We start from the raw sequence: 25,620 nt of genomic DNA, 5'->3' as shown, positions 1-25,620 counted from the left end.
GCGCAACGCAGATCACTTCTTCGTCGCGCAAACCCTTTTTCTTTTTTTTTTTTTGGCCAAAGAATTTTTTTTATTTAATTTTTAATAAATATTGTAATGAAATTCTAAACAATAATTATTAAACCAAGAAAAAGTATTTAATTATAAAATATATAAAAATGTACCTGCGTCGCGCAAAACAACTTTGCGCAACTAAGAACCTGGGTCGCGCAAAGTGGTTTTGCGCAACGCAGATCACTTCTTCGTCGCGCAAACCCTTTGTTTTTTTTTTTTGGCCAAAGAATTTTTTTTATTTAATTTTTAATAAATATTGTAATGAAATTCTAAACAATAATTATTAAACCAAGAAAAAGTATTTAATTATAAAATATATAAAAATGTACACACAAGATGTCCAAACACAAAAAAACAACTACTAGTCTTCTAGGATACATCATGCTACTGGGTATCAGCTGGGTGAAGTGGCTGGGAAGTTGAAGGTGGAGCAACATCACGTGTTGGCATCGGGATCTGGAGGCCGGACATCGCTAAGGCTTGTACAATCATACTCATCCTCTCGTCCTGGGCCTTAATGTACTCGCCCTGGGCCGCAAGCTGACCTTTTAGGGTTGTCACTTCCTCCTTCAAGGCATTGACCTCTCCTGTGGACGATCTGGAAGAGGAGGCACCCGTCTCACGAACCCCCGCCTTCCCCATACATCGAACAATCTTGCCATAACGACGACCCAACTTCTGATCCAAGACCTCAGTCACGATCTGAATATCTGCATCCTCGGGTACATTGACGTCCTCGATCGGGGTCTCCGGGGGAAGCTGCGATGTTGCTTCTTGGAGAACAGCAGTGGACTTTTCCACCATAACATCCTGTATTAATAAAGAAAAAACATATAATGTTTAATAACAAAATATAAATAATATTTGAACGATTCGTAAAAATAAGAATAATAAGAATTACATATACTTACATGAATCTCCTTAGCGGTCTCATTGCCGGGTCGAACGTAAACGTCATTGAACAAGTCAATCTGTGGGAACTTAGAACCCTCCTTAAAAAAAAATCATTAAGTAAATTTTATTAGTCAATAATAAAAAATAAAATGTATAAAATTTAAAAATTAATATACTTTTACCTGACGTCGTGCCTCAAGCCTATACGAAAAGGGCTTTGAACCGGAATGGTGGAGAAGTGTCTTTGAGTCCCGAGCTTTCTTGCCAGCAATAGATTTCTTCTGTTAAACATACAATATAAATGTTAGTGCGATTATTTGAATGAAATTATTAAAAAAAAACTTAAAAAAAAATAACAAAAACAGTAAATTATTATTAAAGTATTATGTACATACCACAAATTTTGGATCCATAAAATGTTTACAGAGCCACTCCCAATCCTCTGGCCGGTCCTTCAACTCGTTTGGGCAACCTTCTAGGCGAGCAATCTCCGGACAAATGCCGGACAAATTATTCTTTTACAGAGCCACTCCATAAAAGAATGTAACTTTCACAAAGGTTGTTTGCTTGAAGCCCCACTACGTGGCAAAACTCTTGGAGCGGAAGGCATCAGAGCAGAAGGCATTGAAGCGGAAGGCATTGAAGCGGAAGGCATCGGAGCGGAAGGCATCGGATATAGAGCATTCGAGGCCTCAATACTTGGACAAATGCTGGATGACCCAGGAAAAAGGTGCCTCTGGAGATAAGCCGAAAACCTTTGACGGTCACTTTGAATCCGACCTTCGGATTCTTGCAGCTCATCAAGCTTCCTCTTCATGCCCGTCGAATAGTTGTTTGCAAGCACGTGCAAACTTCTATTCTCATGCTTAAGCAGTTTGATCTCTTGCTTGAGACTTTCCACCTCTGCCATCAATGATTCCACCTGACGGGAGCGGGCAAGTAGGCGTTGGCCCATATTGGACACAGAGCTCGCACACTGAACACTAAGTGCGAGGGACTCTTGAACGGCCAACTCATCGGACCGTCCTGACAGCAGCCTACTATCTTTTGGAGTGAGGAGGTTCCTAGCTACTATTGTAGCTGTTGTGGCGTCCTGGACCACGGAGTCTTCACCTGTAAGGGGACCGTTAGAAGATAGGAAAGAAGGGCGCCATACATTACCTTGACGCGGCGCGCCCGTATCACTGCTGAGACTTAATTCTAAGCTAAGGTTTGATGGGTTTGCCATTTTTTCAAAGTGTTCAAAGAGAAGGGGTGGATGAAATTAATTCTCAAAGGGCCGGAGTCGATTTTCAAGAATGGGAATTCTTCAGAGTGTGTTTGTTGTGGTGATAGATAACTCTATAAAATGCCAAGGCGATGCGTCCACCTATTCAGAGAGCCGGATTTTCCTCCGCAAATCACGTGAAGCTTTGTCAAAAGAGCCGCACCCGTGACTACTTTTGCCATGCAGAAATCGAAGAGCCGTTCGTTCAGAAATCGAAGAGCCGTTCGTTCAGAAATCGAAGAGCCGTTCGTTCAGAAATCGAAGAAACGTTTGTCGACAAGGGTAAAAGAACAGTACCACCACTTTCTATTCAGAAAATCCCTATATTTGTCGACCTTCGTCTCTTATGGCAAGGCAGACTTGAAGAAAATGCCCACCAACTCTCCCTCACCTCTGAGGGCGCACTCCCAGCAAAGCCTTTTGAAATACTCAAATTTTTCTTCTTCCCCAAAGATGATACCAGATACCTGGAGTACATATGACCCAGGAGGAAATACATGCGCTGATTCATTCACCGCTTCTTCAAAAGCAAAGGTATCTCATATCATCAAGGTCAAAAGCAAATGTATCTCATATCATGCTCTTTCCCTGTCCTTTTCTTTGTCCTTGTTCTTACTCGCATGGCAAAGTGAAAGAAGCAATCAGCCGGCACTTGGAGCCAGTCTTCCGATCTGGAGCCAACTGCCTGGAATCTATTCCTGATTACTTACCTAGCGTTGCTCTCGAGTAGTCATCTTCAACGGTTGATACACTTCCAGAGAAGGGACCACTTCTGCAAGGGGGAGCAAGTAAGGCAAGGGGAAAAAGATACATTGAAGCATGTAGAGACAAGCAAATGCTGAGCTATCCTCTAACCCTTTTCAATACGAATTGGAAAGATTGAACAAAGAAACAGATAAGAAGAGGAAGCTCAGACCTTCGGGGGAGACCCAAAGGAATCCTGCTGCCCAGCTCAAGAGTAGCACAAAGGAAAATCAACGATGGGAGAACCCGTTCAAGAGTAAGCCTCAATGCAATCACCAAAGAGAAGATGGAATTTACAACGGTTGATACACTTCCAGAGAAGGGGTAAGCTCAGACCTTCGGGGGAGACCAAAAGAATCATGCTGCCCAGTTCAAGAGTAGCACAAAGGGCCGGAGACGATTTTCACAAATGAGCAATCTTTTTTTTTTTTTTTTTTTTTTGTACGCACTTGTAATTTCTCGGAGATCAATGGACATGCTTTATTTTATTCAGTGTATTGCTCACTGAAATTTAATCAGCCTGTAGATTAAGTGATTCGGACTCTTGAAATTTAATCATACAACAAAAACTTATTATAACTTATTATAACTCTTCCATGGCTTCAAATTGGCCCATTTCGACGGCTATAAACAAAAAAATCACGATCTAACGGTTATTTTAACTCTGATTTTGATGATTTTTTACAGCTACACTCTTTAACCCTATATGAATACAATGAACTAATTGGATCATCAATTTAAAACATTTACACAAGTGGATACCACAAAAGGAAAAGGCAATGCAAGAACCTCAAAAGAAAAGCAAAAGGAAAAAAAAAAAAGGATTTTGCGCGACGTGGGTACAATTACGTTGCGCAAAACATATTTGCGCGACGTCGTTGTACCTACGTCGCGCCAAGTCCTTTTTTTTTTTGCTTATGAGTACAAAATAAATAAATTGAAATCTACTTAGTAAATACATATACCATTGAATTTGATGGGAAACGCATTGTACGAAACTAGTTTCAACAATCTGACCGTCAAACTTATTTGTATATGCTTCGAGATCGCATACGCCAAAATCGCAAAAAACAAACATTCAGAATTCAACAATGAACTAATTGGATCGTCAATTTCAAATATTTACACAAGTGGATACCATAAAGGAAAATGCAATGAAAGAACCCCAAAAGAAAAGCAAAAGGGATTAAAAAAAAAAAAAAAAAAAAAAAAGGACTTTGCGCGACGTAGGTACAACTCTGTCGCGCAAAGCTGTTTTGCGCGACGCCTTCCCAACTACGTCGCGCAAAGCTATTTTGCGCGACGTGTTTCTGCCTTCGTTGCGCAAATTTGGAAAAAAAAGCGGTAACGATCCTTCGTTTGGCGCCAAAATCTTTCGCGACGCATATAGGGGTCACGCAAACGTCTTTTGCGCAATGCAACTTTGCGCGATGATGTATTCGTCGCGCAAAGCTGTTTTGCGCGACGTCGTCTTCGTCGCGCAAAGTACGTTGCGCAAAATAGCTTTGCGCGACGCGTTTAGGATAGGGTCGCGCAAACACACTTTGGGCGACGAAATTTGATGCGTCGTGCAAATTTCCGTCGCGCAAATTGATTTTTGTACTAGTGTCCAAAAATTTCGTTTTGGACTTTTTTTGTCTTTTCGTCTTGGATTTTCAATATTTGATTTAAAAAACTTTTATTTGAACTCAATAATTGTATCTTCAAACTTTTATTTGAACTCAATAATTTTCCATCAAACTTTCAACTTTGCCCTTATTTAAATAATGATATTTTAGCCAAAATAATTTTTGATATTGGCATAACTCTTCATTTTGATCATTGAGAATTGAAAGTGATAGAAGTGATCCCTAAGTTTGCCCACCGTCAATCTTTTGGTATTTCCGTGAAAAATCTCTATTGAAAAAGGACCAAAGTGACAAAAATATCCTCAATCTAATAAGCAATATCCAAAATGATTTGATAAAATTGGGGGTATATTTGTTATTTTCTCATTCTTTAACATAAATTTTTCACAAAAGAACAAAAATGATTGACGGTGGACAAATTCAAGGGTTAGTTTTATCGATTTTAAATTTTAGAAACCAAAATAAAGAGTTATGCCAATATTATAAACCATTTTAACTAAAAAGACCTTAAATAGATAAAATTAAAATCAAAATCCAAAACCTACTACGATAAGAAAATGTTAAAAGGTTCTACTATACTATTAATCAAATGTCTACAGGTACTGTACAACTTTAAATGTTACCCTAGATGCCAAAAAATGACAAGCTTAGCAAAAAAACAAGGTATTCTACTCCAGTGTTCTAAAACTCGGCCTAGGCGCTGGGTGTCGTTGTGCCGATGCGTTTCGGTCCAAATCGTTAGGCAAAATTGGGGACCTCTAAGTCGCCCGCCTAGGCGCTCCTAGACGGCCTAGGCGGTCTAGGCAGTCTAGGCGGTGATTTAGGCGGAGGAGTGAAGGGATTTTGGGAAGGAAGTTCAAATAAAACCCAGAATTGAAAACACTATCTCGGCTTCAACTCCCTCTCTGCACCACGACCTTCTCTCTCTCGCCGTCGTGGCTCCCTTTCTCTCTACACTCCATCGAAGAAGGGGAATTACAGAGCAAAACAGAAGAAGAGGAAACGGAAAAGAAAAAGAAGATGAGTAATAGGAGGAGAAGAAGAATAAAAAAAGGAAAAAAAAAAAAATCCAAAGTCATAATGCTTTCCGCTTTCCAAGGAAGAAGAGGAAGGGAAAAACCAAAAAAAAAATGTTGTGTGCTCTCCAAGGCATAAAATGGCACACCGTTTTGAAAATTCTGCCTGATGTGAGAAGGGTGGGGTGAAGGGGAGGGGTCACACCTCACACGTGTCAATTTTTATAAAATAGGGACACACCTCATCAAGCTGATTTTTGTTTTTGTTTTTGTTTTTTTTTTTTTTTTTTTTTTTTTTTTTAACAAAACAAGCCTTTGATTTTAAAATTTTAAAGAACCACAACCCATTACGTGGGGTTTTTAATTTTTATTTTTCAAAATTAAATACTAATCATTTAAAATGTCTTGACTTATTATTTTATGCCTATGAATTAAATTAATTTAAATTACTAATTATTCAAAATGTATAAAGTTATTATTTTATTGCTATGATCCACCTAGGCGCTAGGCCCCAATCTGCCGCCCGACTAGTGCCTAACATTTTTTAGAACCTTGTTCTACTCTAACGTAAATTATGAGAGGAAAACTCAAACATGAATACAAATATGGAACACATTATTCTTACCAACTTCAGACTATTTACGATTTTAATTACCTTTTTTAATTTTTGAAATGTCACATGAATTTATTAATAACAATATATTAATGTCCATGTGTCATTAGTTTAGTGGTCCATGCGTCATTACTTTAGTGGTCCATGTGCCATTAGCACATTGAGTTATGACATAAGAATGTCATGTTGTAGTGATGTGGATTGAATATACTTGTCACATAAGCTTGGTGGTTACTATTGTCCATATATGTACTGTTGGATTGATCTTGTTCAATTAATGAGAATTTCAAATCCATTTTTTTCTCTCTCCTTCCTTCTCTCGATCATCTTCATCTTTCAGGGCTTATTCTTTTTATTGTGTTCTTCACTTCTACAAATCCTTATATTTTGTAAAGCTTCATTCAACTCAGTTATGACTTATACACTTTTTTTTTTTTTTTTTTTTTTCAATGTGTCATATGAATTAAAATTTTAAGCTATTTGTCATACTAACTTTTCGAATCATTAATTTGTCATCTCACCTTAATTATGTTAAGTTTCCATCCAAAATAAGTCATTTCAACATCTCAATCCCCTTCTAATAGTCTCCTTCGACAAAATTAATTCTAGAGTTTCTCACAAAATACAGAAGGAGCTGATCTGGTAGACGAGGAACTGAGGTTTTACTGTTTGGAAAATGGGAACAACTTGCACTCACTTCTCCGTGTTTCAAAGTGAAGATGACTAAAAAATATAGAGTCTTAGGACCCTCCAATCTATCGTAAAGTTAGATGATATTCTCGTTCTGAATATCGCATTTAAGAATGGGAAAAGCATAACAAACTCGAGAAATCGAACACAAAATAACCAAGATAAATAACACCAAAACTTGATATGGTTGAGCGAAATGTGTGCCTACGTCCACTGGGCAACAACAATAATATTTCACTATTGATAATGAGTACAACAGATAATCTTGCCAAGCCTCTAGGATTAAGACTTGACGAGTAACTTGAAAGAACAAGAACAAGAAATATACTCTTATATCTTTTTTCTTTTCTCTCGCACGCACTTTGCCGCCTTATCTCACTTTGACTCCTTGAGTGGTATACAATTTATTGTTTTGCTCCAATTTAAGATATAGTAAACGTCTTCTTCAATAAGGATTGTTAATCCTAATTGAAATCTGTCCCTTCAAGGACATCTGATAAAAAATCCTAATTGGAATCTAGCTATGAATCCTTCTTCAATTAAGAAACTAACTCTAGTTGAGAAACAATTTAAATTGGGTAAACAACTTCAATTGGGAAACAAAACCAATTGGGTAAACAATTTAATCCAGTAAACTATAATTCTAATAAACTTAGAACAACTCATCATGGGTTAGAAAAACCCAACAATTCTTTATGTTAAAATATCCGATTTTTTTCTTGATTAAATTAATTTTACCAAAATTTTTGAATCTGTTGGATGCAATGTAGCATTAAAAATTTAAATGACTACTTTATAATTAACGACAATAATAGAAATGTGTGGAATGCAAATGCAATGTTCATGCACGAAATTAAATTTAGCGCGCATTTTATATTTATATAAATAGTAGAAGTGATCAGGAAGAGCCACACCCTAATTAACTCTGTAGAAGGAACATCCCCTACAAAAGGATGAAGCTACAAACCTGTCCACTAATCTTTATTCTCTGTGTCTTTGCGCTCTCAATATCATGGGCAACTTCCGATTCATCTCTCGGCGATTTTTTCCACTGCCTTCCAAAACACTCTCAATCCTCCTTTCCAATTTCCGAAGCCATTTACACCCGTGAGAATACCACTTTTCCGTCTGTTTTGCTGGCATACATTAGAAACCTCAGACATTCTACAACCACAACTTCACAACCTTTGGCTATTGTTGCAGCCAAGCATCAATCTCATGTCCAAGCTACTGTCATCTGTGCACAACATGGGGTGCATATTAGGATTCGGAGTGGTGGGCATGACTATGAGGGCCTATCCTTCATATCTTACATACCAAATGTCCCCTATATTGTTCTTGACATGTTTAATCTCCGATCCATTGACATTAATGTCACGGATGAGAGCGCTTGGGTTCAGGCTGGGGCTATTATAGGCGAACTTTATTTCAAAATTGCTGAGAAAAGCAAGGCTTTTGGATTTCCTGGTGGAGTTTGTCCAACTGTTGCTACTGGTGGCCACTTTAGTGGTGGCGGGTATGGACCTATGATGAGAAAATATGGCCTTGCAACGGATAACATTGAAGATGCCAAAATAGTTAATGTGAATGGTACAATTCTTGATAGAAAGTCAATGGGAGAAGATCTGTTTTGGGCCATTAGAGGAGGTGGTGGAGCGAGCTTTGGAGTTATTCTGTCATGGAAGATCAAGTTGGTTACAGTTCCTGCCAATGTGACTGTGTTCAAAGTTCAAAAGACCTTGGAAGAAGGCGCTATCAATGTTCTTTATCAGTGGCAACATGTTGTACCTAAGCTGCCTAAAGAGATCTTCATCAGAGCAACTTCAAAAGTCATTAATACTATTACTAATAGTACTAGCCAAGAAGGCAAGAATAATAAGACTGGGCAAGTTACATTCTTTGGTCAGTTCTTAGGGCAAACAGACCAGCTTCTTTCATTGATAAATGAGAGCTTTCCTGAATTGGGTTTACAACGAACGGACTGCCTTGAAATGAGTTGGGTAGAATCTACTTTGTTTTTTGCTGAATACCCACTTGGAACCCCCATAAATGCTCTACTTAGCAGGCCAAATAAGCCTCCGCCATTCTTCTTCAAAGGCAAATCGGATTATGTGAAGGAACCTATTCCAAAAGAAGGCTTGGAATCCATATGGAAGATGATGATTGATATAGGGACAACTCACATGCAATGGAACCCTTATGGAGGAAGAATGAGTGAGATTTCTGAGTCTGACACTCCATTCCCTCACAGAGCTGGAAACCTATTTATGATCCAGTACTGGACGTATTGGTTGGAAGAAGGGATTGAGGCTAATAATCGGCACCTAAACGTGTCAAGAAAATTGTACGAAACTACCACTCCATTTGTTTCCAAGAGCCCAAGAGAGGCATTACAAAACTACAGGGATCTGCACATTGCTGCGAATCTGCGTAATCAGACAAACCTTGAAACCGCTAAGCTTTATGGAAGCGCGTATTATAAAGGTAATTTTGAGAGGTTGGTGCGTGTGAAAAGTGTGGCTGATCCTCAGAATTTTTTCAAGCATGAACAAAGTATTCCACCTCTTTAATTAGTAAACAAGATAAATAACACATAATGTTTTTCTTTCAGTGTTGTTGTAGAAGGTTAATTTGCTTCATGATTTATTTGCTCAGTTTGTACTGATCTATTTGCTATAAATAATAATCACAACTGTTTGGTTACATATTGCAAAAAAAAAAAAATATATATATATATATATATATATATATATATTATGTGCAATAATTAAAATGATATACAAGCTACCTACGTAACCAAATTAAGTTTTTGGTCTAGACAATTGTTGGTCTAAACTTGTGATGGATCCCTTGGGCAAGTGTTGAACTTTAGAGTTAAAACGTAACTGTCTTTGTGAAGTTCTGCAAATTATAGTATATCTTTTTGCTAATTTGAATCCAAAGGAATACATTAAGGTTTTTTTAGCGAAAGACATAAATTTCATTGACTAAACTGCAATAGTACGTCAAACCATGCATGCACAATCACAAGAAAAACCATGAAAAACAAACACGAGAGAAAATCACACTAACAACTAAAAAAATCCACATTACAAAAATCAAGTACTAACAATTAAAAAACCCACATTACAAAAATTAAGAATGCTCTCTTTTTTTTGGTGAATTCATTTTCTCTGTTTTATGTGTAACATACTCTTATATTCTAGATTAACGCGTTTTCTTATTATTCAACAGTAATAACAAATTATATCCTCCATTAATATTATTAAGGTTTGCAACTCGTGCAATATTAATGTACTAAAGTCGCCTTATATAGGACAATGCTTTAGCAAACTCTAATTAATTTTGATGAACTACAAGGTGAATGCCATCGTCACCTCAATGCATCCTTGTGCAATTTTATTTCAGTAACAATATAAGAGGTCAAACATTTACCACCTTCTTTAAAGAAGATCGTACCCTTTTCAATAATAATAATAAATAAATAAAAACATTTGACACATGTTATTTTGACCCAATATATAGTAAGGTTCCTTATGTTTACCCACATTTGGGCCAACCCTAGCAAGACATCCTTGTTTATTTGAAAATCAGTTCGGATAATATATTTGTATGGCTAATGCTAGGTAGACCAAAATTTTAAGGGTAATGCTAGGGAGACTAAATTTGGAGACAAAGTTTTGAAAACTAAAGGACATGGAAGTTGATGATTGGTTGATTACTTAAACATTGATAAACGCGCTTATTCCTATCGGTTACACATCATTTAGTTTGCAAATTTAGTCTCCCTAGCATTACTCAATTTTTAAACCAAATGATGTCACCAATAGAAAATAAATATGCACATTAATCCCCACTTAAGTAATAATCCAAGGGTAATGCTAGAGAGACTAAATTTGTAGATAAATTTTTTGTAAGTTAAATGATATAGAAGTCAATGATTGGATTATTACTTAAGTGTTGATTAACATGCTTATTTTTTATTGGTGACACATCATGTAGTCTACAAATTTAGTCTATCTAGCATTACTCATAATCCAATTATCAACAATTACATCATTTGGTTTATAAAATTTAGTTTCCATAACAATACCCTATTTGTATCCTGGAAAATTCAAACCTTTCCACTTTAGTGAAAAAATTAATTTCTTCAATAGGCTAGATCTTTTATTTCAACATAATGTCTGGCAAAATAAAAGGGTAAAAGCACAAGGTTACCCGTAGGCATCAAAATTTAACTGTCAAGTGGTTTTGACTTCAAAATTTAATGTCTGAGATTTATTCTCAACAAGATATTCAACACCCACAACTCCAAAACCATTGGCTATTCTTGCAGCCATGCATGAATCTCATGTCCAAGCAACTATTAATCTTGCAGCCACATGTGAAATCCAACCACCACACATGGTCCATGTCGCCCAATTCGAATTGTCTAGGTGTATGGTTTGAAATTTCGCCACAAATGATGGACATATGAGGATGTGAAGTTAAAAAATGTTAACTACATTGAGAAAGAATCAAAGAACAATAAAGGATGAAAGAAAATGAAGAACTAGAGAGAGAAACGAGAAATGAAAGTTTTGTATATTTAAGGAAAATAACAACTGACTAGATTTGTAAGTTGAAGTACATTATATATGGAACATGCTTACTTAACCACAAGTAACTAATTAACCAACTAACAAATCATTTAACTACCTAACAAACATTCTAACAACTTTAGCTAATGTGGCATTGATTACACAATAATCAATAATCAAGAGACATCTATCTTCATTCCCCCTCAATCTCAGCTAGGTTACCAAGCCTGAGATTGTAGCAACCTGATCCTCTATCAATTAAATGCAATGATGCTCTTGTGGTAACTGCTTTTACTTCTGCCCATTTTGAAAAACTATGGCATAGGTTGCCAAACTTTATGGTAGCTACACTTCTGCTAGTAGCAAGTGACCTTACTGTTGTAAACACCTTCCAACTTGATTATGCTGCACATAAAGACTAGTGACCGAAAGTTGTTGAGATAATAGCAGAGCTAAATTGCTATCTTGAATATAGGACAAAGACAAAGTTCACCTGCAACTAAGACGCCGACGAAGGCAAAGCTCAGTGTCTCTCTGACCTCTTCCAATTTCACCCAACAACATGGCAGCGGCAACCCAGATGAGTAAGATGCGATATGAAGATAATCCATCCCATGATGAGGATGGGAACCCTATATCATCCTTTCAATGACACATTATTTTTGCACATACAATCTTCCCAAAGACAGATTGTCATCCAACATTGTACAGTAACCTGTGAAAGTAATTGTCCACACCAAATATGATACCCTTTTTCTCCAAATATATTCACTGCCTCACTACAACGTATAGACCAAGATCTTAGGAAAGAACTATGCTGCACACATCCAAAAGTCCAATATTCCTCTGCCTCTGACAGGAGCTTCACAAAGAACAACCTTTTATAAAGGAGTCATAGCACAACCTTATGCCGGTATAACAACTTCTTACGGGATTACCCTTCGTGGGGAGTAGCCCAACCTCTTATAAGCCCATGCAAGGTCTTTCCTCCCATCAATGTGGGACTCATTCTCAACACGTCCCCTCACGTGTGGCGAATTTTTAAGCTTAACACATGAACAACACAGCAGGGTGACATAGATCACATGTGGCTGTTTGGTTTCACACGTGGGACAACCTGCTCTGATACCATGTTAACTACATTGAGAAAGAATCAAAGAATAATAAAGGATGAAGGAAAATGAAGAACTAGAGAGAGAAACTTGAGAGAGAGAAATGAAAGTTTTGTATATTTGAGGAAAGTAACAACTGACTAGATTTGTAAGTTGAAATACATTATATACTAAACAATACAAGCTTACTTAACCAAAAGTAACTAATAAACCAACTAACAAACCATTTAACTACCTAACAAAAATTCTAACAACTTTGGCTGATGTGGCATTGATTACACAATAACCAATAATCAAGAGATATCTGTCTTCAAAAAAAATCCCGCATCGGTAAAGGAGAAACCTTGCAAGGGCCGTCTCAAAGAGGTTAGTAGAATTTCAAGACTTATTCAATTTCATGATTCTAAAGGAAACTAGTTTGGAGAAGAAAAGACAATAACACATGCTTGACTGCTCACACATCTTTTTCTTCTCATTATTCAATGGATTGAATGCTTTCTAACCATATGTATACTCATGTAGTATTAGGATCATGTGATTTTATCTTATTTTTTAACAGTAAAAGAAAATTGTTCATTCATGAGTTCACTTTTTAAAGAAATGTTTCTGCATTTGTAATGGTTTTGCATTACTTAGGGCTGCATGTTGATTTCAATCCCTGCAACTCTCTTGAACTTAAGATTGAATGTGTATTGCATGCTTGGTTGCTGTGTCTACAATAAATAATGCTGCATTTGGGCTATCGAAGGACTTGTTTTTAATGTCAAAAGTCAAAACTTGTTACTTGTTTATTAAAACTGGTGTAGCTTTCAATTCAAACTATTTGTTTGTTCACCTTCAAATACTAGTGGAGATCTAGTCAGAAATTAATTGTCACTCTTACAACGTGGGACACACATGCTTGTGATTAATCTAAGCTCCCGTTGAATGTTCAAAGTGCCACAAGTGTGTGTCTTGAAAAGCAAAGAAAAAGTAATGAAAAGAATAAGAAAATTTATCAGATGAGACGATGTAGAAAAAGCTACACATAATTTCTGGTACAAGAGAACACAGCCAGGATATGAAAACGTCTAAACTTTGTGAGAACGGTTGACACGCCCCGACCTCGATATTCCCCGAATACCAGGATAGGCACGTGCTGGCCGACACCCGAAGGTGACGAAAGCCATTTATTGAGTGCAAATGCTGAAAACAAGGGATAAATAAGGTTTATAAATATAAAAGAATAATTAATATGCAAATACGGACCGTATTCAGAGCACACCTCTAATCTAGAATACTAAAAGAAAATAATATAAAATTGAATGAAACAAAGGAGTGGGTCCTACACCGAGAGGACTAGAAGATGCCGATGCGGAAGTGCCTGGACGTCGGGATTGTATGCCTCGATTCTAAGTCCTGAAGGGGGCGCAAAACAAACATGAGTGGACCAAGTTGATATATATATATATATATATATATATATAATAAAACAGTTATCAACATACTAACCCCCAGGTTTTATGAAAACACAAATATAATGATAAACATAGGTTTTCCGAAATCTAGCATGTCGTGCAATGTCTCAAATCATCATTCGCACAAAATAATAATCACTAGTGAATGTCCAATATAGCACTTCAGGCCCCTTGCCGGCTCCCCGTCTCTGAGCACACAGTCAGAGGAAAATGCACTTCAGGCCCCTTGCCGGCTCCCCGTCTCTGAGCAGACAGTCAGAGGAAAACACACTCCAGGCCCTATGCCAACACCAAACCGTCGCCCGGGACGGACCGGATCTATCCCTACGTCCCGTAGCGGAAAGGACCACTAGGTAAGTACAAAATCAGTGAACATACATATATTGAAAATCAACTTCATAGTATAAAGTCATTCATCATCTATACTATAAAGAGGTGTTCTAAACATGTTCTAAATATCATATCGTCATCCATCAGATATGCTATAAGAACATGGGTTATAGGAAAAATAGTAATAATTCAAACTAGCCTTAGTAAGCATGTTATCTCAAAACGTTTCATAAAACATAATCGTAAAGTCATGCTTTTCTGTGTATGCAATTCTACCATTAAAACATGCATTTTTAGAAGGGGTCCACTCACAGTACTTCGCCGTCGAAAAGCCACGCCATCTAGCGAAGAAGGAAACGCCACAGATAATCGCCCCTAAGCACATAAATGGTACATTTAGTCAAACTCTACTCAAACGACTGAATTTGGGAAAACGGACATCGGAAACGGGTTCAGGACGTCGAAATTAGCCTAGGAGGGGTCCCGCACGAAAACCCAAAAAGTCAACGGTCAAAGTCAACGTTGACCGTTGACCGGTCAAAGTCAAAGTCAACGCTGACCGTTGACCGGGTCAACGGTCAGACCGGGTCCGGGTTCGGGTCAACGGGTCACGGGTTTGGATCCAGGTTGGGTTAAAGGGTTTGGACTTGGGTTGGATCCGGGTTTGGGCCTAAAGGGTTTGGGTTAGGATAATTGGGTTTAGGTTTTAGGTGGGTTGGGTTTGGGCTTTAACCCATACGGCCCAAAGGCCCATAACAGAAAGGGTGATGGGCTTGGTTCACACGGCCCTAAGGCCTAATTTACAAGGGAAATGGGTTTGGGCTACAACCAAGGCCCTAAGGCCTTTGGGTTTTTAAAATGAAACAAAATAAAAATAAAAAGGAAAAGGTTTAGGGCTTTGGGCCAGAGACCAAACAGGCCTAAGGCCCGTGTGAGGGTGAAGAACGGCCCGAAGGCCTGGGTGCGCCGGAGAAGGACGCCGGAATTCGGCCGGAAAGTTCCCAAGCTCCGTTGGAGCTCACAACTCAACCAAAACATGTCATTCAATATACCAAATTGAAGCCCCGAAGGTAAGGAATCGAAATATACCCTTGGTTCCCGTCATTGTGGTCGGAGTTGGCCGGAAAACAGCCTGGAAGCCACGGGTGTCCGCCGGAAACTGGGTAAGATTCAAATGAATGTAACTTCTTCAATACTCAATGAAATTAGGTGAAACAAAAAGGAAAGTTGTAGTACTCAGCGAGACGAAGAGACTGATACCTCGCACGCCGGCCAACTCGCCATGGTTTGGCCGGAAATTGCCTCGAAAGGGGCGATGCTCGCCGGAAAACTGAGAAATGTCTCCGGGGTGGTTTCTTCGTGGTTTGACGTCCAAAACACAACCACAGGGTTAGAAAAGAGCTATAGGTGTGGGCATGGGTGTGTGTGTGTGTGTGTTCTTGTCGGAGGAAAGAGCACCGAGAGTAGGAGAAAGGAGAGAGAGCACGGGAAGAAAGAGAGAAGAGAGAAGAGAAGACTTTTTCAGAAAAAAAGGAAAAGGGAAAGGGAAGGAACCGGGGGACAAAACAGGGGGTGGGCCCCTTGGGCTCACCAATTAAGGTTCAAAAACAATTTTAAAAAGAAAGGTATCCCCCAAATTTAGTGAAAATACAAAAATACCCATTTTCCTACTTAAATCCCGGGACGGGTTATTACAACGGTTCCTACTGGGCAAGAAGGTGTCCAACTTTTAATTTTCCAGTTATATATTTTATGCAGGCCGAGCAACAATGTCGGTGAGCAAACACTTAATCATTGGTTTAGTGTGGGTTCTTACAAGTTAGAGGAAAGAACAAAGTCCTGATTGCATTCTCTTACATGTTTCTGAATCACACACACACTAAAACCACTGGATTCAGTACTCGTTCTGACCACCTTGCTCTAGTCAAAGAGAACTAAACCTCTAGTTTTAAATTTTTATTATCTCTTGTGTAAAGCATAATTCAACACTTATCCTGAAAAGCTTTGCCTGAGAGACAATCATCAAACAAGGGATTGAACTTCACAACTTGCATATCATGTGTGTTTGGATTTGCATCATGATTGCCATATATTTAGGGGGGAGTGTTTTTGTTTATCAGTTTCATATTAGTTCATGTTTATCTCTCAAGTCTTCTAGGATTGGTTATGTTGTTCAATGCTTACGTGGTATTCATGCTATGCATCGGCATTCGATAGTTTCTTGTTGAATTTAATTACATGGTTGTGTTTGGTTGGTTCTATCATTTTTTTGGATATCCTTGACAAAAAAGGAAGAGCATGTATTTATTACAGGGATATGACATTAAGGGGATCATAGTTTTGATATGACATTAAGGGGATCATAGTTTTTCTTTCATATGTGGTACTTTGGATTCGTTTATCTTCTCATCCCATACATGCTTCACGGGTTCCGTTGTTTAGTGACTTGCAGGTTGGTTGCGTCATTCATTGGAAGCAAATTAGTTTAGTGACTCGGTTTGAGTCAATTGTAGTTTGTTGACGTTCCTTTGGTTTTGTCTAAGAAATGTCAGAGGAGGAGGTTGTTAGTGCAAGAATTGGCAATTCCATAACACATCATTTTGGTCCCTGAGATTGAAAATCAATAGAAATGGTCCCTGAGATTGTCCACCATCCATTATTTTGGTCATTCTGTTAAAAACTCCGTTAAGTGGTCTCGGACCAGAAACTAAGATTTTTTGCCAGAAGTTTGGGCAATTTTCAAAGCTTCGTAACTCAATCATTTCTTAACCAAATTCGACCCATAATATATCAAAATGAAGATAGGAAAGTGTTAAACAAGATTATAACTATTTGGAAGCCCAATGGTTCCCAGTGATGGTCGTAAAATAGCCTGAAAGGTAACTGTTCTGCAAGAAAACTGGAAAACTCGCCGGAAATTGGGTAAACTTTAAACGTTCATAACTTCTTCAATACTCAATGAAATCGAGTGATTCAAAAACGAAAATCATACTTCTCAACAATAAAAAGAGAATCATACCTTTTTCCAGGGCTAATGTGCCGTGATTTAGCTGCAAAATAACCTGAAAAGTGACTGGTCCGCAGGAAGATTGTAAAATTGGGTAAACTTTAAACGTTCATAACTTCTTCAATACTCAACAAAATCGAGTGATTCAAAAATTAAAATCATACTTCTCGACGATAAAAAGAGAATGATCCTTTTTAAAAGGCTAAATCGCCATGGTTTGGCAAAAAAATAGCTTGAAATGTGATTGGTTAGCGGGAAAACTGGAAAACTGGGTAAATTTTAAACGTTCATAACTTCTTCAATACTCAACGAAATCGAGTGATTCAAAAAAGAAAAGCATACTTCTCAACGAGGCAAAGAGAAAAGTACCTTTCTTGACAGCTCAAACGCTGAGGTTTGGTCGGAAAATATCTTGAAAAGTGACCGGTCCGTGGGAAAACTGGAAAACTCACCGGAAACTGGGTAAATTTTAAACGTTCATAACTTCTTTAATACTAAACGAAATCAAATGATTCAAACCGAAAATCATACTCCTCGACGAGATGAAGAGAATGGTAGCTTTTCAACGGTTAACTCGTTGTGTTTTGGCCGGAAAACGGTTCGAAAGTGGTTGTCTTGGTCTTATCGAGTTAGCCACTTTCGAGCCATTTTACGAGCAAACCACGGCGAAGGTACCATTCTCTTCATCTCATCGAGAAGTATGATTTTCATTTTTGAATCACTTGATTTCGTTGAGTATTGAAGAAGTTAGTAATGTTTAAAGTTTACCCAGTTTCCGGTGAGTTTTCCAATTTTCTTATGGACTAGTCACCTTTTAGGCTATTTTCCGGCCATCGCCAGCAACCACTGGGCTTCTAAATAGGTATAATCTTGTTCAACAATTTCCTATCTTCATATTGATATATTATGGGTCGAATTTGGTTAAGAAACGATTGAGTTACGAAGCTTTGAAAATTGCCTATACTTCCAGCAAAAAATCTCAGTTTCTGGTATGAGCTATGGAACCACTTAACGAAGATTTTAACGGAATGACCAAAATAATGGATAGTTGACAATCTCAAGGACCAAAGTGATATGTTATGCAAATCTCAATGACCATTTTAACTAAAAAGCCTTTTTTTATATGTAATTGTTGAGTCTAAGTCTCTTGCACTAACGATAGCAAGAACATCAAGCAAAATCAAAGACATCACAAGTTTGTCATTTACATTCATATAGACAAGGTCTAATATTGATTTGAAAATGTTAATTAAATATTATTGTTTATATACTATGGGTTGTAGTTTTTAAATTGGTGAATTGTGGTGCGTTTATTTGATAAGGCTTTGTTGATTAGGTTAGTCTAGCCCATTAAAATTGTAGCCGCAGCTCAGCTAGGTGTAAACAAGGTTTATTATATATATATATATGACACACCCCGATCCAGAAAGTCCACTTGAACCCTGAATCGAGCTGTGTTGGCCGACACCTGGAAGGTGACGAAGCCATAAAATGTGATAGTGTATAAAAAGTGAATAAATTTGAATCTAAAAGTGTCTAAGTACCAGAGTGCGCTACGAGTGGGTGCGAACCCATTTCACACGCGATGTCAGAGCATAGGTAAGGTACAGTAGTGTGGGTAAGAATCATACCCTCAGAAATATCCATCAATACTAAGATTCGCCACAGATTCTTGTCGATACAAACTTAGCAGCTAAAACCTGGAGGGCACCAAACAGAAGGTGTGAGGAAGCAATAAAAACAAGCTTCCCAAAGTTATTACCTCTCTAAAAGTAATGCCCCTAAATGTAAAACCCGTATCGTTTTCCATAAGACAGTACAACATATATACATATATCCAAACCATACTCAGAAATGACTAAAACCACGGTTTGCCATCAACTCCACCATATATTAATAAGTAGGCCAAATGAACTAAATCAATACAAAGTGATATATCAGTTAGAGTCATCTAAAATGCTATGTACAACTTATCCATATCTCATCAATCATGACTAGCATATAAGTCGGAGTCACCTATAGTGACCTGTACGACTTATCGATATCTCATCAATCATGCCTAGCATATAAGTCAGAGTCACCTATAGTGACCTGTACGACTTATCCATATCTCATCAATCATGGCTAGCATATAAGTCGGAGTCACCTATAGTGACCTGTACGACTTATCCATATCTCATCAATCCTGGCTAGCATATAAGTCGGAGTCACCTATAGTGACCTGTACGACTTATCCATATCTCATCAATCCTGGCTAGCCAATAGCTCAATAAGTATACCTGCACACGAGTCGGAACCACCTAAAGTGGTCTATACGACAAGACTGGGTGTAAATAAATACGCTCAAGTGCTACGATCACGTGAAGACTGGGCGAATAATCGCGGGTCACCTACGAGTCGGAACCACCTAAAGTGGTATGTACGACATGACTGTGCACCTACCTTGAATCCAAGGTGAGCGTAAGGTGCGGGAGGTGAACATCACGTGAAGGACTGTGCCCTGGCCACGGGTGGGAGCGCTAACACCGGGGTGCAGGTTTATGAGCTCTCAATGCATCTCAATATAACATGTGGAACTCATGGCAACCAGTATGACAGTATCGAAGTTGCCTAACACATAACTGTAGTCATGCTATAACGCAATCGATTCAACTAGTACCATAAACTCACCTGAACTTACCTGGGTGTCATGAGTTCACCTTTGCACTTGAAAGCATTCCCAATAATTATATGCAAGTAATATACATATTGATATACCATGGTGCAATCTAATACTCAACCATGTCGTAACATTCTCAATTATAAACAATACGGTGTGAAGTGTACAATCAATAACGCCCTACTCCCGAACTACTTATTTTTAGGGATAATTATCCATGACGACCCAATTAACACTAATTTAGCTAACTAATTCATAAAACTAAAACTTTCATTTACCAATTTCCTTCGCATTACTCAATTTCCCAAGCAAGGCTTTTGTCTCAAATATTTTATGGCTGCATCTAACGTCTCGTTAGACTGCCTACGTACCCTAAACAGGGATCAAGCCATTCGTAGTTCATATACTTCAAGCATTCACAATAATTATATATCAAAGTAATATGCCTAATCAATTTAAAAGCGTCGATAGAACTCTAAAAAATATATACGATAAAAAGGAAAAGATGCACTCACCTGGAGTCCACGCTATGATTCTCTAGCACACGCATCGAGGCGTCCTGAATGATTGGTCCCTGTGACCAATTATCAAATCACATCTCAGAACTCTTATCCGCAGAATATGTAATTCACATAAAACACAACCTCAACGACATTATAAAATAGTTTGAGACCCATTGACCACAAGTCAACCGTCGATCAAAGATCGACAGTAGGATTTACAACCCTGTATAACTTGACCCGGAAGATCCGGATATCAGATTTTCAATCCGCAACTCCCAACGATCCACAATATGTTTCTAGAATAACATATTAAAATTTCATTACGATCCAACGGTCAGATCTCCGCCAATTACCTAAAACAAGTGGCCGCGAACATTTATTTTACTTACAAATCCAATTCAGGAAGATCCGTAAGTTGGATTCCCGATCCATAAGTCGGATTCCCGATCCATAAATTCCTATGATCTTTAAATATTACGTATTATAATGTATCCAGTTTTGGTGACGATCCAACAGTCGGATTATCGATTCACATTTTTATCAAGTAACGTATCGTAACGAATTTAGGTTCCAACTATCAACCTACGTCATTCAAATGAAAAAACTGAATTCAAGACATTTGACATAGCCTAAAAATAGCATTGGCGGCCCACTGGCCACGCGCCGCCGCGGGTGGCGGTCGGCCGCCCCGATTCGCCGGAAAATCCAACTATTTCCAAAAATTCTCAAACTTCACAGAAATGAAGATCTCAGTGAGTGGAGAAACTTTCATACCTGCCATGAAGTCCAAAAGTGGACGGAAGAAGGTCAATTTTGCCCACAAAGCCGGCGGGTGCCTAAAACTTCCCGACGTCAATTCGTCGTCTACGGTGGTCCAACGGGGTCAAGATTGGTTGGGTTTTGCTCCTGGGATGATGGGATACAAAGCCCAAGTGGTGTCATCGGCCATCGCTTTGCCGATTTGCCGGAAAATCCAAAAGGGTGGCCGGAGCACCATTGATTTTCGTCAACTTTTGTAACCTCCAACCGCCACATACCATGGTTAATCAAGGTGGTTCTTGGGTGGGTTTTGTAGAGGGGAATGAGAGATTCAAGATGGTGGTGGTGGCATCGAAAATCTCCACCGGAGTTGGCCGGAATCGGCCTTGGAAAATGGACCCGCGGTGGGTGCGGGTGGACGGGAACTACTTCCTTTTTTTTTTTTTTTTTTTTTCCTCCATTTCTGATTGTGCTTCACCTTAAATAACCAATTTCTGATTGGGGATTTAATTTAATTAACACTAAACCTTGAATAACCAATTTCGAACGTCCGTAACTATACCGTTATAATCCGGTCTCGCAAACAAATTTTGCCTATACGTTCGTACCAATGAGTACTACGAGGATATGCTAAAAGAATAAGTCCCACATCTCTCAAGTCGATGGTCAACGGAAGTCAAAGCCCTTACCTTTAGGGCAATTTCGTAAATTCACGTTTTTAAAATAAAATAAAAACGTAAAATTTGGAACGGGTTGTCACATATATATATATATATATATATATATATATATATGCGCATTAGGGTTGCCGCATGTTTCAGCGGAAACAGAGAGCATATCAATATGAGAATGTTCTTTGTGATTCTCGTAATTGATTTATTGTGTTAAATCATATTCATATAATTTATATTGCATGATTGCAGATCTCATATGCGTTGAGAAGAAGTATTGTGCAAAGTTCGTGTTGGACTGATCAATGACCGCAACCTTGTCATGCCACACTTTCATATAGAGAGAGAAAATTTGACGAGTACTCAATTAGCAAGGGCGTGAAAGGCGAAGCTGCCTTCTAGTATACATGTCTAGTAGTTGGAGTGCTAATAACAATTCTCTTTTTGTATTTGTTTGATTTATAGTAGATTGTTTTCTACGTGACAAAGTTCCCGAGAAATTTTCGTAGGTTTTATCTTGTTAAATCCTTCATTGTTGTATATTAATTGTGCATTGCTAGTTAATTTTATATTTCGTTACTGCGAATAGTTAGGATTGCAAATCTGTTTCAATCGTAGGATATGATATTAATGAACGTGTACATGTGGACCATTATGGTACTTTCAAATTGGGGTAGGATTCTCTCCCCTCTTTTTTTCCCTCCCCCTCCTATTTGAACGGTCACAGTTAAGCCATGTCAACATTTTATATTAATTTTTTATAACGAGAGAAAGACAAAATAAGAAAATGTGAGAGGAAGAGAGGAAAGGGCATGGAAAGAGAAGGAGAGAGAATTATAATCCTTTCAAATTGGAATGCCACAAGTTTAGTAATCATGATTTTGCTTTTCACTAAAAGTTATGAAGCATACAAATTGACCACTAGACAAAGATTTCTTTCCTACAATTAATGTCAACATATCCACTTGGGTTCTACTTTGGCAAACACAATTCACAAAAATCAACCATTATTAAACTAACTTCAATTCCTTAATTACCATTGTCATCGCTTCCTCCTCTTTAAAGGCACTCTTCTCTTTAGAGAATCAGAAACATAAAAACTCATTAAAAGATGAAGGCCTTAGAATATGTAATACTATTATGTGCAGCATTTCCAATCTTTAGTTTGATTTCAGTGTCATCTATCAATTCATCCTCAGTTGAATACAATTTTCTCCAATGCCTTTCAAATCATTCTCATTCCTCAAATCCAATCTCTGAGGCACTTTTCACCCCCAAAAGTGCCTCTTTTTCTTCTATTCTGCAGTCATATGTGAGAAATCTCAGATTTATGGATCCCATAATCCCGAAGCCTATGGTGATTATTGCAGCCAAGCACGAATCCCATGTTCAAGCCACAGTCATATGTGCCAAAACCCTTGGCTTGGAAATTAGAATTAGAAGTGGCGGACATGACTATGAAGGCGTCTCCTATGTATCCAGAGACGCAAAAGATTTCATCCTTCTTGACATGTTTACTCTTCGGTCCATCAACGTTGATTTGGCAGATGAAAGTGCATGGGTTCAATCTGGGGCTATACTTGGTGAAATTTTTTATGCAATTTTTAAGAAAAGCAAGTACCATGCCTTCCCTGCTGGGGTCTGTCCTACAATTGGTGCTGGTGGGCATTTCACAGGAGGTGGTTATGGTAACATGATGAGAAAATATGGGCTTTCCTCTGATAACATTGTTGATGCAAAAATAGTAAATGTAAATGGTACAATTCTTGATAGAAAATCAATGCGGGAAGATCTATTTTGGGCCATTAGAGGAGGTGGTGGATCAAGTTTTGGGGTCATTCTTGCTTGGAAAATCAAGCTGGTCCGGGTTCCTGCCATGGTAACGGTGTTTGATGTCAAAAAAACATTGGCAGAAGGTGCAACAGACATTCTTGTGAAATGGCAACAGGTTGCTGATAAGCTAGATAATGATCTCTTCATAAGAGCCGTTCATAAACCAGTCAATCGAACAATTGAGGTTTCTTTTGTTTCCTTGTTTTTGGGGAACTCCGATAGACTTTTGAAGCTGATGAGCCAAAGCCTTCCTCAATTGGGTTTGCAGAAAAAAGATTGCATAGAGATGAGTTGGATTCAATCAGTTTTGTTTTGGGCTGACTACAGAAATGGAACCACTCCTCCAGATGTTCTGCTCAACAGGTTCCCCAGCTCGGGAAAAGTGTTCTTGAAGCGCAAATCCGATTACGTGAAAGAACCAATTTCAAAGACGGATTTGGAAGCCTTGTGGAAGGTGATGATTGAGATTGGAGAAGTTATGATGCTGTGGAATCCTTATGGAGGAAAAATGAGTGAGATTCCTGAGACAGCTACTCCATTTCCTCATAGAGCAGGCAACCTATTCAAGATTCAGTACTCAGTTAACTGGAAGGAGGAAGGGGTTGAGGCCACCAAAAAGTACTTGCGTTTGATGAAAAAACTTTTTGAAGCAATGACTCCTCATGTGTCCAAGAATCCAAGGGAGGCTTTTTACAACTATCGTGACCTTGACGTTGGTACGAATTTAAAAGGTGCATACACTGAAGCAAATGTGTATGGAACTAAGTACTTCAAGGGTAATTTTAAAAGATTAGTGCGTATTAAGACAGCAGTGGATCCTGACAATTTTTTCAGAAATGAACAAAGTATTCCAACTAATAAATCCATGGAACTATGAAAGAGAAGCAGAGGGAGCTGTTTTTGGTATTTTGCAGATATAGAAATAAAAGATGAAGATTTTGTTGAGATTAGAGAAACTACGACATAGAGGGACCTTGACGTTGCTTCCATGAATTATATAATCGTTCTTTTTTTTTTTTCTCTTGTTTTCTTTCTTTCTCTTCTCTTACTTCTCTAGTTTTCATTCTTTTTTGGTAGAGTAAATTCAACACACGCAAGACCATCACTATTAGCCAGTATAATTAACGATCCAGATAAGCTGTACTAACGAAGTTACAACAAATAAAGTTACAACAATTCTTTTTGGAGAAATAGAGGCTAAACAATAAAAGATCGTTATATTCAATCACTGTAAAGTAGGATCACACCAGAAGCTAATACAAAAAGTAGCTTAACAGAAACGCCATCTACAAGAACTCAGAAATGAAAACTAACTAATAAACAATCACAACCATATATTTCTTGTTATGAAGTCCCAATCCATATAACTATTCTTTTCTTCTCTTTTCCTACCTCTGTTATATAGATGATATAAATAAATGGTAAATGTAGTATTACTCAATATTTCGTAAGTAAATCGCAATTTACTTTAGAAATTATTTTTCCTTTTGTTAAGAGGTGGAAGAAATTCTTCAATCCTCTCGACATCACCCGTCGGCCGAAATACAAACAATGGAATTTGTATTGGGCTCACCAAAGTGGGGCAAGTCGAGATCCAAATGCAAGGGTCTCTTTGTAGGATAATAGTGAGTACCCACTTTTTAATTTGTTTTCACATATTTTGTTGTTTTAAAAAGTAATAGGTATATTATTAATTCTCCTTGCGCTTTGAAAAACAAAAAATGTGGGACATTTTTGTTGATTAGGTCAAATAAAAAAGTAAGTATATAAAGTTCTCATGAATGAGAATCTAAATATGATCCT

At 38.0% G+C, this 25,620-nt stretch overlaps 3 protein-coding genes and 1 long non-coding RNA gene across 5 annotated transcripts; 2 read left to right on the top strand and 2 right to left on the bottom strand.

The window, feature by feature from the left end:
- Nucleotides 1-360: 360 nt before the first annotated feature.
- Nucleotides 361-1,558, bottom strand: LOC137724621 (uncharacterized). The gene is made up of 5 exons (XM_068463376.1): nucleotides 1,541-1,558; nucleotides 1,344-1,436; nucleotides 1,131-1,229; nucleotides 966-1,046; nucleotides 361-864 (listed from the first exon to the last, which is right to left on the bottom strand). Exons 1-5 carry the CDS (start codon nucleotides 1,556-1,558, stop codon nucleotides 439-441), a joined length of 717 nt encoding a protein of 238 aa, XP_068319477.1. The 3' UTR covers nucleotides 361-438.
- A 6,301-nt stretch (nucleotides 1,559-7,859) lies between these two features.
- Nucleotides 7,860-9,476, top strand: LOC137724620 (berberine bridge enzyme-like 17). Its single transcript, XM_068463375.1, has one exon. The coding sequence runs from the start codon at nucleotides 7,860-7,862 to the stop codon at nucleotides 9,474-9,476; it is 1,617 nt and encodes a 538-aa protein (XP_068319476.1).
- A 4,148-nt stretch (nucleotides 9,477-13,624) lies between these two features.
- LOC137726621 (uncharacterized) lies at nucleotides 13,625-15,846 on the bottom strand. 2 transcript variants are annotated; one of them, XR_011067653.1, is made up of 5 exons: nucleotides 15,646-15,846; nucleotides 15,475-15,544; nucleotides 14,698-14,760; nucleotides 13,927-13,996; nucleotides 13,625-13,783 (listed from the first exon to the last, which is right to left on the bottom strand). It is a non-coding gene; the product is annotated as an uncharacterized lncRNA (long non-coding RNA). The 2 variants fall into 2 exon arrangements; XR_011067652.1 differs by lacking the exon at nucleotides 13,625-13,783 and having other exon boundaries at nucleotides 13,802-13,996; nucleotides 15,646-15,844.
- A 7,249-nt stretch (nucleotides 15,847-23,095) lies between these two features.
- LOC137721556 (berberine bridge enzyme-like 14) lies at nucleotides 23,096-24,694 on the top strand. The gene has a single exon (XM_068460656.1). It carries the CDS (start codon nucleotides 23,096-23,098, stop codon nucleotides 24,692-24,694), a length of 1,599 nt encoding a protein of 532 aa, XP_068316757.1.
- Nucleotides 24,695-25,620: the final 926 nt, after the last annotated feature.

The sequence above is a fragment of the Pyrus communis genome, chromosome 2 (genome assembly GCF_963583255.1).
Source record: "Pyrus communis chromosome 2, drPyrComm1.1, whole genome shotgun sequence".
Lineage (NCBI taxonomy): Eukaryota > Viridiplantae > Streptophyta > Magnoliopsida > Rosales > Rosaceae > Pyrus > Pyrus communis.
This window is presented reverse-complemented; position numbering and strand designations above follow the sequence as displayed.

Bases quoted from the DNA above. Each gene is read 5' to 3' on its own strand.
- LOC137724621 (XM_068463376.1), bottom strand. The intron at 1,230-1,343 runs GTATGTACATAA...TATGTTTAACAG, and splicing joins TTATGGATCCAAAATTTGTG to AAGAAATCTATTGCTGGCAA. The intron at 865-965 runs GTAAGTATATGT...TTATTAATACAG, and splicing joins AGACCGCTAAGGAGATTCAT to GATGTTATGGTGGAAAAGTC.
- LOC137724620 (XM_068463375.1), top strand. From the start codon at position 7,860: ATGAAGCTACAAACCTGTCCACTAATCTTTATTCTCTGTGTCTTTGCG.
- LOC137721556 (XM_068460656.1), top strand. From the start codon at position 23,096: ATGAAGGCCTTAGAATATGTAATACTATTATGTGCAGCATTTCCAATC.